General features: G+C 34.1%; 1 protein-coding gene across 4 annotated transcripts in view; it reads left to right on the forward strand.

The window, feature by feature from the left end:
* TEX47 (testis expressed 47) overlaps window positions 1-19,146 on the forward strand; it is a 36,719-nt gene that overhangs the window by 3,989 nt on the left and 13,584 nt on the right. Inside the window, exons 1-2 of one of the 4 annotated variants that reach the window (XM_074192860.1) lie at window positions 4,999-5,286; window positions 6,313-7,381. The exons of 1 other annotated variant lie outside the window; for it this stretch is intronic. In XM_074192860.1, coding sequence (XP_074048961.1) covers window positions 6,358-7,218 — 861 coding nt within the window. In that variant the 5' untranslated portion in view covers window positions 4,999-5,286; window positions 6,313-6,357 and the 3' untranslated portion in view covers window positions 7,219-7,381. 2 more of the 4 variants (XM_074192861.1, XM_074192859.1) reach the window with 2 other exon arrangements.

The following is a 19,146-nucleotide window of genomic DNA, read 5'->3' on the forward strand; positions in this document are numbered from 1 at the left end:
CATTGTACCTTGACTCCAGCATAATGTCATTTTTAATCCTCTTTGAGAATAAATGATAAAAACTAGCCAAAAAGAGATCATTTGAATCTCACAATTCTAAATCAGTGGTTTTATCTTTATACAAATATATTTCATTCAACTTAAACTTTTTCTAGTGATAGTAAAATACCACCAAATGCCAAAGCAAAGTTATCTCTTAGAAGAGAGGTTAGACTATGGTAACCCCAGAAGGCAGAATTATGGCTGATGAGGAGTTACCTATATCAATGAAATCAAGGGAGATTGGGGAAAGAAAGGAAGAGTATAAATATAAGTTCTACTTATGATGAGGTGACCACACATCTTTATGGTGGGTTTTGTTCAGAATTGCCAACAGTATTATTTTGGAAGGTCGTGGTATTGCTAACATGGCAGACTAACAAGAAGCTTACAAAATTTGTACTTAAAAACAGTTGAGGAATAGGACAGGGCCAAGATAAGCATTTTTGAAGTTTCTAGTACTTGCTAGGACTGTATTAAGCACTTTAATAAACATTTTTGCATTTTACTCTAACAATAAATATGAGAAATAGCTTCTAATATCTTCACTTTGTCACTGAAGAAACAGGAAATCAATGGTTAAGTGATTTGCCCAAGGAGACCAGATTTCTTTGGAGGTCTTCAGATTCTGGGCTCTATCAATGGAACCACCACCTATCTCCTCTTAGCTTTAGGTGATTCAGTTAGGAATACTTTAGAAGAGCCACACACAAATGAGGAATCATATCCTCATAGGAAGTCATTGATGGGTAAAGAGTCCAAACTATAAAGAATAACAGGAGAGTCTACCCACTGGACTTACCATTGTCTAAGTGGGAAGAGATGGAAGTTCCATTAGCTGGTCAAAGAGGATGGCCAGACAGGTCCTTCTCAATCCTCATTTTGTAGGTCTCTTCACCATTAAAAAGACTACAGTTCACCCTAATGATGGGGTTAATTGAAGTACTTAACTTGGATTTTCACCTAGCTTTGTGTGGAAAGAGGTCCCAGACAAAGAAGGACTAACATAAGCATGTTTTTGTAAACTGACCTTAGTACGACTGTCCTCTCAGACAGAACATAACCTTGCACCAGTATCTATAAGGTCCCCTTGCTCTCAAACTTCATCCTTGAAAAACTTTGCAAATGGAAAATTCCCTAGTCTCTGAGGTACCTGGTGAAAGGACCAATTCTGTCATTATAAGCAATCTCTTCCCCCCACAGTCAGTCAACTATCTTTCATTTTCACTGAATACTCAAGGACTAGATTAGGAATCCTGAAGTTGCTGGCACATGGGAAATAATTCCAAATGCTTCCCATTTCAAGATCATAGGATCAAGAATTTTGAGTCAGAAAAGACCATAGAAGCCATCTAATTTAAATTTAATAGCTGAGGAAACTGAAGTCCTGATAGGTTAATGATTTATCCCAAGGTGCTGAAACCAAATCCTCCAGGAAATTTTCTAAAACCCTTGCCCTTCATTCCCTTGAAATTCCAATGCCTCCTGCTACCAGGAGCATCTCAGGATTAAGATCTCAGAAATAAAACCAAACCAAGAGGCCAGTGCATGCTCTACATACAATATTATCTTCCAAGTCTGTGTCATCTTCTACTTTGGGCTAAGGAAATGGGTATGGTGCAGAACATAAGCTCTGATAATGGTTGAGGGTCTGATCAAAGTGTATTTATAGTCTGAGATGTCAGACACAGCATCCCTTTTATTTTAATGTTTAAAAGAAAAGTTCACTATCCCAACTTGTTATCATAAGATAAAAAAGGGAAATTTTTGCTTTCATAATAAATGAAATGATATTTAGAAAATACTTAGCACAGAGCTGGCAGGTAGCAGTCACCATTTAAGTGATTATTTCCTGCCTTTCCTACCCTTTCTTCAGTCAAGTTCCAAATTTGAAATATTTCCCATTCTAAATAAAAAAAAAAATCCTTCCCTTTGTCTTCATCCACTACTGCTTTCCTCCCCCCCCCAACCTATTCTCTGCATACACCCCCCTTTCCTTGGTCCTTTTAGGATCTTGTTCTAGATTTCAAAAACTTCCATTTCATTCCTTCCTCTTTTACTTCTCAATATCCTTATATGCACAAAAACCTGGATCTCTCTAGAAGATACCATCCCTATTCAAACCTGTTTCATAATAATTCTCCCTTCTTTCATGCCTTCTACATGTTGGAGAACAAAAATAATCGGTGGAGTCTTTGAAGCTTATCAGCATTTCTAGACTTTCCAAATGTTACCACTATCATGAAACTTGGTGGGTTTTATCTTTTTATTTTTCAAATTTCATTACAATTTATCTTTTAAAAATTTTATTTATCTTTTCCTAAATCTATCTGAAACCTATACTTTAAAATTCATTATAATTATATCACTGTATTTAGATTTGAATAAGGCACCTACCAGTCCTGAGAGAGAACATTCTTATATTCTTTATCTTTTTTTACACTTTATTTTTAATTTATTTTTGCAATTATAAGTAAAGATAATTTTCAGCACTCATTTTTGTAGTTTTTTCCCTCCCATCTTTAGCTCCCCTACCACAGGATAGCAAGCAATCTCATATAGATTATTCATGTATTATTGTGTTACACATATTTCCATAAAGAATCAGAACAAAAAGAAAAAAAAACATGAGAAGGAAAACAAAATAAAAACATTTAAAAATTAACAAATTAACAAATGTTTGTTAATTTATCTAGATAACCAAGATAGCATGAATGGAGAAACCAAACTAAGGAAATCCATGGGGACTCAGCATGAATCTAACTTGTTCCTGGAGCTTTTCACTACCAAAGATAAATGAAGCCTCTCCTCTGACATTCAAACTATAGATTCCACCAAGAAAAAGAGAAGATGGGGTGGCTAGATTGCACAGTGGATAGAGCACCGGTCCTGGAGTCAGGAGGACCTGAATTCAAATCTGTCCTCAGACACTTAATAATGACCTAGCTGTGTGACCTTGGGCAAGTCACTTAACCTCACTGCCTTGAAAAAACCTGAGAGAGAGAGAAAGAGACAGAGAGAGAGAGAGAGAGAGAGAGAGAGAGATTGAGAGAGAAGATTCAAAGAAGTTCTCAGCGGTACACCTTGTAGCTAGATAGCAAGCCAGCAGGGAGGACCACAACCCCAAACAAAGTCTGAACCCTGAGAGCACCTGGGTAAAAGACAGGAAATCCATGTATGAAGGGGAAAGGTTCAGCACTAATTGGGAATTTGGTCTGAGTTTATCAAGCAGGAATATATAAGAAAACATAATCTGACAATTTTATGCCTATAAAAAATTTAAAACAAACTTATGTATAGGCATGAATAAGATGAAGTAAGAGTCTTAAAAAGCAAAAGCTATTATAATCTGGATCTCAGGTAAGGCAACAATAAAAATTGATAAAGTCAAAAGAAATAAATGTAAAAATTGCATTCCACTCAAAGACAGCATAAACAATGAAAATACTAAGTTATCTACACCAACTAGTGTAACAGTTAATTTCATAAAAGTGGATGAATTAAAAAAAACTACACATCTACTAACCCCAAAATAAATAGCAGACTTTAATAGTCCTATATCAGAGATGGGTAAATCCAAAAGAGAGAGAGAAAAGGAAAAAGATAATTTAGAATTGAACACATTGTAGAAAAAAACTGCCTACCTATGGATGGGAATCTTAAAAAATATACATTTTTCAGCATCTTATTGGTTTTTTTTATAAAAACTGATTAAATTATAAAGCATAAAAGCATCAAAAAATATAAAATGGCAATTATGATATTCTTTGTAGACAAAAAATAAACAAATGAAATAGGAGGAAAAGTCATAGATCAAAATGATAACTCAATTATTATTTCCTGAATAATGAGTAAGTTGAGGAAATAATCATAGACACAATAAAAAATTATCCTAGAGAAAATGATAACATTTAAAAAGCAGACCAAACTTTGGGGGACCTGGCTGAAGCAGATTTTAGGGGGGAAAGTCTCTAAAAAACATATTAAGATTTTAAAAAAGAGGGAATTGAAAACAATTTTCAAGAATAGAAATAAAGTAGCAACTCTACAGCATCAGATATTTTTAAAAATCTTGAATATTAGGAAATAAAAAGACTATTGAAGGAAGAAACAAAATGAATTATTTTTTAAGACTTTCAAAATTGATAAATCATTAGCTAGTCTGGTAAGGGAAATGAAACTGTAAAAAATGAAAAAATGAAAAATGAATAAAGTAAATTCACAAAAGAGAGAGGATATAAAGAGGAGAATCATCAACAATTACAATAAATTATATACCAAGATAATTAAAAGGAATTTAATCAGGATGTCTTTTAAAATTACAACTTCCAAACAGCACAATAGACCTTAGAGTATCTACTTTTAGAAGAAAAAAAATCAAACCTTAAATGAATTTCCAAAGGAAAACTAAAGTATGCTTGGATTTAGAAGTGACTCATATAAAACATTGAAAGAATAGTTTTATTTCCCATGTTATAAAAACTTTGCCAAAACACAAGAAATACTCTACACAAACTTTTTTCTGAAACAAATATGCATTTGATGCTCAAAGAAGATAAAGAGAACAATAAGCCAGTTTCAGCACTGAATAGTGCTGTAAAATATTTAAATTCTCATGAGAAAGCTAAAGAAATAAATCAAAACAAAATACCCAATAAAAAGTAATAGCCATAGAGGTTCAGAGATAGCTCACCATTAAGGGATTAGCAAAAGATCAATCAGATAAATGACAAATACAACAAGAAAATCATTTTTTTCTCCAATAGGAGCTGGGGTTTGGGGCAAAATATGTCACAATTATATTAAACCAAACAAAAACCTTTTTTTTCAGTTTAAGCATGTGAGGATCCTGTTTGATTAAGATCTAAAGCATATATCTAAAACCAAGAGCTATCATTTTCAACAATATAGAGACAAAATCTTCCCCAGCACAAACAGGGAATATGACAAACAGTATCATTATGTCTGACTCATCACCTGCTTAACCAAAAGCCACCATCTAGGAAAATCAATTCACATTTCTCTATACCAATTGAACATGAAACCATGTGTGTGTATATTAGTATGTACTGTGTACTCAACATACTACCCAACCATTCATAGAAAGATCAGCCCTGTAAATTCAGCATTGGCCCTTTAAAACTAGATAGAATTTCTGATCAATGGAATGGCTCACAGATATATGGAATGGAATATAATATTAACTCTTAACACTCTGGGATGCTGGCAGTTGGAGATTAGTGGAAGGTAAATTGAATCTAAGATTATCTAAAGGAAATGAATTGAAGAAGCCTGCCAAAAGGGTTATGAGAACAAAGTCAGAAATGAGAGTATAAACCATGGAAAGGAAGAAAGAATTAGTTCAGGAAAATAAATTAAGATTGTAACAAACACCAATAGCTATTTAGAAGAAAAATGGATAAAAAAGAATTAATTTCAGGAATTAGAGGGATGGTGACCAGTAACAAAAGTTAAGGTCTGAGTTATTCTATCATTCCATAATAAGAATTCAGCAACATAATGATTTCATGTCCTGGACCAAAGGTTAAAAATCAGAGGGGCCACTATCAACAGCAAAGATAAGTTGACTGAAAGGCAACTGGACTTGCAAAGGTGGACATTCTCTTCCTTTAGGATATAATCTATAGCTCACATAATTCCTTGTTTTATACCAAAATCCCAAAAGAGATGTTTTGCAAGTTAATCAGAAGAGATGATTAGATATGAAAAATGTAAAAGGTAAAGTTAATAATAATTGCTCTTGATTGTTGTCCTGTCTACTCCCCTTGGATTTTTTTCAATAATTATTCCCTTCAACTTAATACTAGGTTGTGACAGTTTATCAAACTATTACTCTTTGCAATTCATGATGTCCCTACATAATATGCACCAGGCATTATACTAAGCACTAAGTATACCAAAAAGGCAAAGAAAAAAGTTCCTATTCTCAAAGAGATCACAGACTAATGGGGGAAACACCTGGAGAAAAACTATGTACAAAAAAATATATAGATATAGATATAGATATAGATATAGATATAGATATAGATATAGATATAGATATAGATATATATGCAGGATAAACTGAAAGTAAGCACAGAGGGGAGGCATTAAGATTGAAGAAAACTGGGCAGGGCTTTTTGCAGAAGTCCCATCTTCTATTTTAGTTTCCTATCATTTATTGAGTAATCAATTGTCATTATAGCTAAAATTCTTACTGTGAGACAATCTTGATAAAACATCAGGAATTCTATGGTTGCTTTTTTTTGTCAGACAAGGACAAACCTGAACTCCACACCGAGAAATTAATCTCACAAAATGAACTATCAAAAGAGAAAATCACGGGTACTTGCTGAGAACCAATGGGACCATGGTGGTTCCTTTGGAATTCACTTTGAGTCCCATCGTGGGTCCCATGTGTCTCATGATACAGCCCTCCACTATGGAAAGCATGTAGTACGGCATGACCAGAAAATAATAATGCCACAAGATCCCCGAAAAAATTACCTACATTTTCTGGAAGAGAAAAGAAGGTTACAGATAAAGAAATACCTCCTTCACAGAATGTTTCTTGTGGGAAAAATATCAGCTAATGCAGATAAGAAAAAAATTACTGATTATTATGAACAACTATTTCAAAATATACTCAAGTTTCACCTGGGAGAAAATGTTAGTGGGCTCCTCCTTATGTATCCTACGACCATTCTCCACATCATTGAGAGCTCCACTGGGACCCTTTACCGAATTCTTCAAGACTATGTTTCTCATGAAAAAGACAATCCTGGTTTTATGATCCAAGATCTTAAAATTTTAGTTATGTCTCATAATATTGCAATGAGACTCTTCATGCAATGGTACCCTTCTGTGGTCACTCCTCCAGTGACATACCTGGAAGATGTCACACAATCGCAATCAAAAGATGAGGTGGTCACTGAATGTCTCACATTGGTGCTCAAATTGGGAATGTACCTTTTCAGAAATGTGAAAGTGGGTACAAAAGGACCAGGGGATAATTTGCACAGCCTTGTACCTGAACTGCTCCTCCCTGAAGAAACCATAAAGTATCTGTGTAGAGCTGAAGGCTTCTTGACCCCCGCAGAATTTTTAACAATGTACAATAGACCTATTCATGTGAGGTTGGATGAAGAAGTTGTGTGGCCTGCTCCCACTCCTCTTTAGGAAGAAGATGAATTTATTTTAGATTGAGTTTTCTTCAAGCATAGTTACATTGATAGATTTTAGCACTGTAACTAAGGCATTTTTAATGACTTGAAATGCAACAATAGCTTATAATGTCACTTGTTTGCTGATGTGGCTAAATAAATTCATATAATGTATCAAATTATATTTATTTCCTTTTTAATACCTGCATAATTCCCAGAAAAAAATGTGCAAAATATGTTAATTTGGTAATTTTTTCACTTATTCAGAAACTCAGGCTCAGACAACAAAGATGAGTTAGATTGTTGTTCACTTTTTACTTACTTTATAATCACATTTGGTGTTTCATTGGCAAACATACTGGAGTAGTTTGCCATTTCATTTTCCATTCATTTTTTACAGATGAGAAAATTAAAACAAACAGGGTTAAGTGACTTGCCCAGGGTGACACAGTAAATTACCTGAGACTAGATTTGAACTCATAAAGATGAATCTTCATCACTCCATGACTAGCACTAGTTCCACTCTACTCCCTAACTGCTCAAGAAATTGATGTCTTACTTAATATTGATTGAGACTGATGAGAAACAACTCCAATATCCATAATAGGTGGAATTGTAAACTTTTGGAATTCCTTGGTAGGGCAGTCTGGTGATAAAGAGTAGAATTACAAAGGAAATGTGCACAATTATTCAATGATTCATTTACTAAGAATATGTTCTGAAAGTATTGTCAAAATAGGTTTTATAGTTTCAATGTACATATTTTTTTTTTAAATGGCAGCAACCTAAATGTCCATTAAAGGCAGTAGAGTCAATCATGATATGGGAATAAAATGGGATATTCTAAATAAGGGTTCTTAATCTGACATCCACAGAGCCAGAAAAGGTAAATGTCAGTAAGCCTGGATGAGAAAATAATATATCTTTATTTCAAAATAATAAATTTCCTTTGTGATCTAATGACATTTAAAGTATTATTTTGAGAAAGGAATCTTAGGCTTCACCAGACTGTGATGGGGATCCATAGCAAAAAAGGATAAGAACCCCTCTTCCAAATCACTTAAAACTAACAAAGACTATTAATACAAATAAAAAGCTTAATGAAATAATACAATTTTAATAGAAAAGCCAGTAGAGAGGAATATACACTAACTTGAGGGAAGATACTCTCTTTTTACTTCCATTTTGTATTCTATATATTTCACATATGTGATTGTCACATAGTAGCAAATTTTTAAAAATTATTGATTGATTGAAGAGTGAATGATAAATGAATGAGCAAAGAAGGACTCATGATGACTTAGAATAGGTATAAAAAAACTACAGGGAGGTTTAATGAAATTGATTGAACTTTCAGGAACAACTAAAGTTTTAATGTTAAATGTTGATACAATATATAAAAATTAAAATTATTACTGTATAAAAACTGTAGATCCAGGATTTCTTAGCTTTCAAAAGCTAAATATTCTTTTGGTAATGACAAACTACCTTAGAATCATGGAATACCACAGCTTGTGAAGAATGAAAGACATAGGAAAACAATTTACACAATACTTTTTTCAAAAAAGAAACACTAAAACTCTTATCAATACATTAACCACTAATTCAAAAGACTGATAGTGAATTTTGTACTCCCACCAACCATTATACAGAGGAGTTCAATACAGATGTGGTATAAGCCATATACTTTCTAGTGTTCATTTGTGTTGTGTTTCTATTGTTCAAATGTGTTCATTTGTCTTGCCTAGTTACAATTATTTGTAATGAAGGAGGATTATTTTTGTTGTCATTGTTGAGGGAGAGGAATATCAGATGTGATATTAATATAGAAAAAACATAAAAAAACATTTTTAAACTTATAAGACATTCAGAGTTAAGGGGAGACTTCAGCACAGTCCACTACATTTCCCACAAAGAATTGCACAACATTTTAAAAATAGGAAAGATGTGTGTGTGTGTGTGTGTGTGTGTGTGTGTGTGTGTGTGTGTATCTGGAAAAGGAGATGGACTAAAATATAGCCATAATGATGATGATGATGATGTTCGTCCTTCATTCTTGAAGAAAACCATGACATCGGGGAAATGATGCCTTGATAAGGATATGAATTGGATTTGGTTGGGGCGGGGGGCGCTGTACTAAGTCACCAGCCTCACTTTCTCCTTTGGAGCCACCAAGGTCCAGTGACCAGATATGAACCAGGACACCTATAGATGGTCCTGGATGGGAGGCAATCAGGGTTAAGTGACTTGCTCAAGGTCACACAGCTAGTAAATGCCTGAGGTTGGATTAGAACTCCCATCTTCCTGACTGCACGATCAGTGTTCTATCCTCTGTACCACCTAGCTGCCCCATAAAAAACAGTCATGCAAGAAGAATAAGAAAAAGTAGAATAGCTTTCGTACTCTTTTGTTATCTACCTATTATCAAGAGCTCTAGAGAAAGGCACCTAGCACATTTTGCATCATCAACCTAAACACAAATGATTATCAGTAAATCCCCATTACCAAATTATCCATTCCTTCATGACTTTGTTTGGATAAAATACTGCAAATTTAGTACAGGAATGGTATTTTCCACTTTTATTTTATCTCTGACAGCCAATCAAGAGCATTACTTCCATCACCCACCTCCTTTCTTCCATTCACAAGATAGTGGAACAAAGTAGGAGGAAATATCTTAACCCAACTGACTCAGTACAATACAAATTCATGTTATCGAAACGTAACTGTGCTCTCAATACAGCAAGACAATGATTTTATTCTTCCCTAACTAATTTCCTATCTCTTCAATATCTTCTGTCTGTCTCCCTTTCTTTCCCTCTCTGTCTGTCTGTCTCTTTCTCTCTCATCAAATCAGCTGAGGACTTTGCCTGATAACTGTAAAAAAGGAGTGCAAATCATATGAACTAAGTCGAGCAAGGCTGAAATTCAAATCAGGAAAATCCCAGTTTAATTTGGCATTAAATGAATGAATGTTTGTCCTTCATTCTTCAAGAAGACCATGACAGCAGAGGTAATGTCATGACAAGCACTTGAATTGGATTGTTCCTCTAGAGTCATCTGGATCCAGAGGTCAGATATGAATCAGAATGACTGGAGATGGCCCTGGATGTGAGGTAATCAGGGTTAAGTGACTTGCCCAGGGTCACACAGCTAGTAAATGGCTGAGACTGGATTCAAACTCCCATCTTCCTGACTCAAGACCAGTGCTCAATCCATTGTTCCATCTAGCTGCCCTAAACTGGCATGAGATATTTAGCAGCTATATGACCCTGGGCAAGTTTGTGATAATTTCTTCCACTGTAAAAATCAGAATGATAAATAAAAAATTAAAATAATTTTAAAAAACATATCTTTTAGGGCTATTATTGTAGGGCTAGAATGTGAGAGCATTTATAAAGCCTTTAACACTGTGTCTGATTAACAATTGTTATTATAGTAATTATATTATATATTATATAATTATAATAACAATTGTTATTATTCCTCTCAAAATACCTTGATATCATCTTCCACTTTCTTTTCCTTTCCCCTAATCTCTAACAAAGATGAAGGTCTGTTCCTTCCCAAAGTCAAGTGCTCGTCATGTGGACTTGATCCCATTCCCTCTCATTTTTCTCTAATTGCATCCTTAAGCATCCCTTCTCTTTTAAATCTTCATCCTTTACCAATTAGTTTCTACCCTACTGCAATTAAACATGACCCAGTTTTCCCCATCCTTAAAATAATAGGAATATGCTTCACAAGACAGAACATGAATAATGATATCAAAAGAAGTGAAGGGTAGGAGAGAATATAGAACTCATTTTTTAAAAAACTAATGTTAAAATTATTTTTACATGTAATAGTATAAATTTAAAAAAAACCCTTTAATAGACTCTTCCCTTCCTTAAGGTCTTCTATTTTCTTTTTCTCAGCTAAAGTGCTTGAAACGTGTTTATACTCACTGTCTAGACTTCTTTTCTTCTTACTCTCAACCCTTTGAAATCTAGTTTCTGGGTTCATTGCTCAACTGAAACTATTTTCTCCAAAATTTCCAGTAGTCTCTTAAATTATAAATTTGACTCAGTCATAATCCTTTTCAACCTTTCTGCTGCATCCAACACTACTGGCCATCCTCTCCACTTAGGTATTCTTTTCTCTCTGGGTTTTTATAGCACTGTCTCATGATGCATCTTCTACCTAAAAAACTGCTCCTCAGTTGCCCTTGTTGGCTCATCACCCACATTATAGCTCTCATTGTGGGCACTTCCTACAGCAATGCCCTATACTTTTTTTTCTCATCTCTCCCTACGCTCTTATTTACTGTCACCTCTATCTTATTTACAATCTACACTTACTATGTAGACTACTCCCCAGTCTATATATCCAATCCCAAATATCTCTGCTGTTCACCAGCAGATCACCAATTGCTTATTAGACAATTCAAACCAGATGTTATAGAGATATCTTAACTCAACATTCAAAAACTTGGCTCATTGTCTTTTTCCTCAAAATTCTATCTTCTTAGATTTATAGAGAAAATACCACCATCCTAAGGCAAATAATCTTGGCATCCTCTCTAGGTCCCTCATCTCACATAGCCAATCACAATTGTCAAACCTTGATATTCTTACCTTTATGACCCCTTTCTTCAGTCTTCTCTCCAACCACACAAATATCACATCAGTTCCAGCTCTCACCATTTCTCACCTACTGGTGCATCCTACACACTACTACCAAAGTAGTGACTCTCCTACTCAACCCACTGGAATAACTTCCTATTGTTTCTAGAAAAGAATATAAAGATTGTATTTTGCTTTCAAAAATTACACAACCTGACCCCAACCATTCCTGCTACCCTCACTGGATCTACCTTTCCCTTTCTGACCTCTATGATCAAGTCAAACAGATCGTTGCTTCCTATCTCAGAAGAAATCCCATTTCTCATCTCTATGTCTTTATCCTGACCATCCACAATTGCCACTTTACTCTCTCCTTCCCCCTATCTCATAGTCTGTCTCTCTTCCTTAAGGTGAAACTCAGGTACCACCCTCCCCATTGAATTGATCCACTTGTGCCTTTCTTTCCAATATACTTGATATTTAACTACATTGCATTTATCTATCCAATTTTGTGGGTGTGCATATAATGTATGTTTTGTATGTAATGTTTGTCTCCCCTATTAGAATGTAAGCTCATTGTCAGTATGTATCACATCATTCTTTGTATTGGTATCTCCATCACCTAGCAAACTATTTGGCACATTAGAGGTTTTTAAAAATTACTGAGTTATTACACATACAAGATACTTGATGTTTAGTAGTCATGATGATAACATGAAAAACATAATAAGCACTACTAGTTAAGATGAGATAAACCAGTAAGACTGCGATTGGACAATTTCTCTGAAAGTGAGATTCTCTTGTCAAAAACTTATTTGAAGTAGAGGTGAGACGCTCTAGGGAACCATTATATTCACCAGTCTTTCTAAGCCATTTGTTCTCTATTTCTAATGAAATGAAGAGATTATTTGGATTTAATTATCATGCACAAAGTACATTGTAATCCATCCTAAATAAATGGACAGTTATCAATACCATAATTATATGACTTCTTGTATAAAGAAAACTGCATAGTTGGGGCAAGACTGGAATGACATGGTTATTTGGTCTCATCTCTAAGAAAAACATTAAGTAGGAAAGAGAAAACAGGAAGTCAGGAGTAAAGCAAAAGAAAAAGCAGACATGAATGCAAAAGTAAAAGTCTTTTGAAGGACTATCATTAAAGATTATGGATCAAGAAGTGAAATAGATAAAACAATCAGTACAACTTTGAGTGAAGATAGAGTTATGTTTAGAAATTTATTTGCTTTGGTTAGCTTATTAATGAAATCTTTCTCCTTCCCAGACATAAAGAGCATAATCAAGGAAAAAATTCTGAGTTTTATAGGCTTAGAAATGACTATCTTTTCTCTATCCTGGTCAAAATATTTCAGTACATTACTTCTATTCTCCAGGAAATGAGGAAAGAAGAGGAAGTTTATCATTTTTAACTTGCTGTTTTATTAATTGTTAAATTAGAAAGAGAAAATTTTAGTGAGTTTTGTTGCCTTCTTTACATCCCCAAAATTGATTTACATGAGTATACTTTGCATTCATCAATCAAAGAGGGGAAAAAAGATTACTTTCATGTACTCATTTCATTTCTATCACAATTCAGCACCAATTTCCATGGAGATTTGAATGTGAAAAATCCATACTAAGATTCCTGCATACAGATCACAACTAGAGAATCTTTGCAAATAAGTTTCAAAAACCACTTTCCTGAGACTGTATAATCAAGAATCATTTGGGAATGTTTATCTGGAAACGTGATGAGGTAAATGGTCTATTGCAAAGCCAAGGAGCACAATAGCTCATTGAAAGCTTCCAGAAGATAGGTGTCAGCTGGTTACTTGGCATCTTACACAAGTTATTTCTAACTGGCCATAGTCAAATGATATGGAAATTAGTCATTGTCTAGCAGCTTCTATTAACTACCTTTTGAAGCAATTTATCAAATATTGGTTCTGCCCGACTACCTTTCAAACTTGAACTTTCCTTTAACAAAGGTCAACATTTATTTGCAAATTTTATCATATTTCTCACATCTGTTTATATAATTTTAATGAAAGCAGCACTTTGTCAACTTCAATAATTATCTCTAAAAGCCCCTGAATTACTTATTGAATAAAATTGGTCTTTAACAGAAATATATTATTTTTCCTTTGACATTCATTTCTTTAGACAGGTATCATTGAGGTAGCAGATTGAGCATTACTCTTGGTGTCAGGATACCTATATTCAAGTCTCTACCCTGATACTCACATTAAGGTAAATAATCATGGAGAACAAAAATTTACTCTCTCTGATCTGATTTTTTCCATCCTTAAAATTGGGCTAATAATAGTTCACTCCATATAAATGAAAATGATTTCATAAACACAGGTACATCAGTTAAAATTATTATTTCTTTGTCCTTTGGTTGCTTAATTTACTTCCAAAATTGAGGGAAAATTGATCAATTTGCATCTAAATTTCTTCACCTGTTCTTAGTTATGTGTTATTCTGTGCTGAAATGAGTTCTCCTTTTAATAAAACCCTCTTTTTTTTCTTATGTGATACTGCAGGCTGATGTCTTGCAAGCACGTGGGGACCATGCAGAAATTTCTTTCCATTTCTTTTCTCTGTGAACATATGAACAGGATAGAGACAGGGTCTTTTGAGTCATAGAGGTTCCTTCCACAAGTCACATGACCTAAAATCAAAATGCACAGTACAGACAACATGTGAATTAAGAGGGAGGCAATCAATGAGAGAGGAGAAAGACACAAAGGATTAAAAAATTATATACCGTAGAAGATTATATACTGAGAAGTCATCTCAACCTTGTGGCCCCCCAGAATCCTGGGATCAAAACAAGATTAAAATATTTTTTAAATAAAAATATAATAAAACATAGTTATATAGTTTTCTCCATAGTTATGTGGTATTCACAAGAATTCTTATGTACAGTTTAGTGGTCCTGTTTCTAGTTGAGTTTGGCACTACTCATCTAAGTCAAAAACTCTTATTCAAAAGGATGGGGACTATGTGAACAGGTGGAGAAGAAGAAAGGAGGATCTTCCAGTTGAAGAAACATTATGAATAAAGATAGGGAAGGAGGTCAAATTGGGTGCAACATAGTTATGGGACAGTGAGGAAATCCACTTGGTACAAATAATTAGGTTGTGTACTAGGAAGTAGTGTTCAATGAGTTTGGCTAATTAGGAAGGGAGAAGGCTATAATTAAAGAAACCTTTAATAATAGATATTTGCTATGTCAAGAGTACTATAGTTGGTACTAGAATCCAAAGATAAAAGAAAGTATGAAACATTCAAAGGAGGAGATGGATAATGTCTCATTTTTCTTATCATTGTCTCCATCTTATTCATTGGAGCTCAGAAAGAATACTGGGTCAAATCACCATGCTGATATTATATATTTAGTATTCTGAAAACCATTGTTCAGGTAGATATACTCATTTTGCAATTAAAAAATTCCAGGATTCAAGCTCATTTTGTTGAAATATATATTCAAAGGATCTTTGAGACAAATCCAGTAATAGATTAAACAGTTGGGATCAGTATGAAAGTTATTACTTATATAATGTTTGAAATAGAAGAGGGAGGAAAAGAAAAAAAAGAGGGAAATGATGAGAGGAGGTCTGGATTTGGGTCTTCACCTGGATAGGGATCTCCTTGTGAAGAAATTCCACTGTCACAGAGAAAAATTTCCTCAGAAACTCAGAGATTTGGGAATTTCTGTGGGTCATTAATAATTTTAGTAATTTATTCAGTCACATTGCTAGTATTTGTGAGAGGTAAAGTTTGAACCCAGTTTCTCTTGACTCTTAAGGCTTGACTTCATCAACTTCATTCAAGTCTAATTCTTACACTATTATGTAATTCATAGAACATATAAGGCCCAAAATGAGTTGTAGGTATCAAGCTGATCAGAAAAATGATGTCATCAAGGAAAGGGAAGTGGCTTGGTCACGAAGCCAGAACAAGGGATTACAGTCTAACGATAAATACTGATCCTCACAGAAAGTAAAGACAGAAAAGTGGATCTAGACAACTGAATGGACTTTTTATACAGAATTTATTACTCAGTGGGGAAAACACCATATACAATAATCACACAGGATAAGAACAAGTAACATAATAGTAATAATAATTAGCATGTACAGAAAAATGTTTAGATTTACAAAGTACTTTTACAGATATCTCATGGTTTCCTCATAGCATCCCTGGGAAGTTGTTACTCTTATTATGTTCTCATTTTACAGATGAAGAAATTGAGGCAGAAAGAGATTAAATGATTGACCTAAAGAACATACAGTTAATAAAAAAAAATATGAAGCTGGATTTGAATTCAGGTCTTTCTGATTCCAGGTTCAGTGCTCGACCCACTGCACTAATAGGCAGATCTGTAGGGTATCATCATTCATTGTAATGTTGAAATTTATTAGTAAGGAAATTTTGCAGGTGAGGGTTGGTGTAAAAGATATGAGCAGGAAAACAGTAGGTCATTCATTTAGCCAGCACCAGAAGTAAAATGCAGCCCTGACATAGGGTGAATGCAAAGAAAGTCTCTCACATCGGGTCAATTTTCTTTTGAGTAAGCAAAGACTGACATGATAATTTCATAGAATGAGCGAGCATGGGAGTGTTAAGATAATATTATGAAGAGAGTAAACATCTGAATGAATCATGAAATCAGATATTGAAAGTGAGAAGAGCCCACAAAGACACAGCCATAAAAATGGTGTCAAATGAGGTTCATTTATAATGGAATGAACATCTTTATTTTTTTAAACAAACAGATAATGAACTTAGCAATCAAGTGAGAGGGCAGAGACAATTGCATTTTGGTCTTTGTATCCCTTACCTAGTACAATTCCTGACATACAATACACATTTAAATTGGAGGGACTGAATGTGTCTTTCAAATAGAATATCATTACTCTCACCAATCACCACATTCTGGGGCAAAACTAGTTTATTGATTACCTAAGAATTAGGCTTTGTAAAGATGTCACTTTGACACTAACAATCTTCCACTTTATTCATTGACTGATTTAAAATAACTTTTGACCATATCAAAAATTAGATGCATCCTCAAAGGATGAAGATTTACCCCCACCCTTAGGATATTTAAAAGAACAAGTCATGGACATCAGATTGAGGGGAAAAAAATTTAGATTATCATCCACTCCAACACCTTCATTTTGCCAATGGAATAGAATTCAAATTTGTAATTCCCTAATTCCAAAGCTATTGTCCTACTAAACCTGATATAAAGGAAAGCCTGAAAAAGAAATTCCCAAAAGGCTTTCAATTAGAAAAACACGGTTGGGACAACTGCTTTGTTCTCAATATGAGGACTATACTTGAAGGCAGCAATACTCATTTGGAAGCTTGAAGTAATTTTTTTAATTAGTCATATAATTTAATATAATAGAGTAGAATACATGATACTTATATCAAAATATATGTTATATAATCTGCTGGAACAAAATCCAAGAGCAATAATGGGTAGTTGTTGCAAAGAGGCAATTCCTTAGGACTGATATCAGGAAACATGTCTTGGCAATTAAAACTGTCCAAACCTGAGCTGATCCACTTCAGAAGACAGTGACTTAACCTTCCTTAGAGGTCTTCTTTAAGCAGAAACTATACAACCACCAATTGGTTATGTTCTAATGAGGATTCCTTTCATGTATGGATTGATGGTCAGCTTTACAATTCTGTGATTCTGAGACCTTTCTCTACTTGTAGGATCCTTAAAAGTCTCAACTTCTTTCCATTTCTTCATTAACAAATTTTAAGACTATTGGTAGGGGCCAAATGAGGAAGTCTTTAAAAACTATAAAAATACACAGTATTGTTGATATTAATAATACAGCATAATAGACAGCTTGTCCCCAAGGCAGGAAGATTGGGGGTTCAAGTCCTTTAACTGTATCATATGAAGGCAAATCATTTAATCACTCAGTGTCTCAGGTAATTCCTTAAAATCATGCATTGCAGAAAAGAATCTGAAATGGGTAGAGAAAATGTTATATACCTTTAAGGGTACAGGTTGAATTCCTGTCAATATCCCATAATTATATCACAGTTGAATAGAAGCCAGCTCTGGAGTAAGAACAACCTGGGTTCAAACCTCATCACTGATATACTATACTCTGTGTCCATGCACAAGTGACTTTTCTTCTATTTGCCTCAGTTTATTTGTAAAACATAAATATTGGACTAGATGACCTTTCAGTTGTCTTTTCATTCTATTATCATGACTCATATATAATTTCATACAATGTTAAGTATGAAATGCTTTGAATTAGCATTCAGAAGACCTCATAGTCAATCAAAGGCATATTATCCATGTCAAGAAGGGCTATAAGTCAAACCCAAATACTTGAAAAGATAATGGCCAAGCAAAAAGTGAACCTTTAAACATTATAAATATGTAACATTAACTTTCAACTTAATTATTAAAATTAGAATTAAACCCAATAACATCATGGAACTTTTTAATAGAATTGATTTTGCTATTTAAAAATATTTTTATTTGATTCAAGGAAGATCTAATTAATATATTTTCAACTAGGGGCAGCTAGATGGTGCAGTGGATAGAGCACCAATCCTGGAGTCAGGAGGACCTGAGTTCAAATCCGGCATCAGACACCTAATGATTACCTAGCTGTGCAGCCTTGGGCAAGCCACTTAATCCCACTGCCTTGCAAAAAAAAAAAAAACCCATACATATACATATACGTATACGTATATGTATATGTATGTATTTTCAACTTACATATTCAAGAAAATAGAAGTGACTTTTTTCTGTAAGTGACATATGAATTTTGTTAGCTAAAGGAAAAGTACCTTGTTGAATTAGAAAACAGATATCAATACCCTTCCATAAATACTATAATATAAAAACAGGTAATTTTTGCTTCCTTGGTGCCACAATAGTTTCACCATAATTCTACCCAAAATGTTAAGCCTGTTGTCACCAGACAGGTAAATCTTACTTGTCTTCCATCAGGAAAGAGAAATAAGGCAGAATATTAGAAAATTCAAACATTCATTTCCTTCAGGTTTTATACATATTAAAAGTGTGCCTGGAGAATTAGAGTTCTCCCCCTTGTGGTCAATTATTTAAAAATTACAATTCCCACCTTTAGCTTTCTAAAGATAGAAAATTCACTTATTATGAAAATTTTCAACCTCCTCCATTTGGACAATTTTGGGACAATTGCACCATTAAGTTACTGCCTCCCTTATTCGTGAATTATGGACTTGTAGTCCATAATGTATTTTTGAAACACATATAGAAACAGCCCAGGGAAATCTGAGATTGGTCTTTTTCTTTTCTCTGT

This window comes from Macrotis lagotis, chromosome 7 (genome assembly GCF_037893015.1).
Source record: "Macrotis lagotis isolate mMagLag1 chromosome 7, bilby.v1.9.chrom.fasta, whole genome shotgun sequence".
Classification (NCBI taxonomy): domain Eukaryota; kingdom Metazoa; phylum Chordata; class Mammalia; order Peramelemorphia; family Peramelidae; genus Macrotis; species Macrotis lagotis.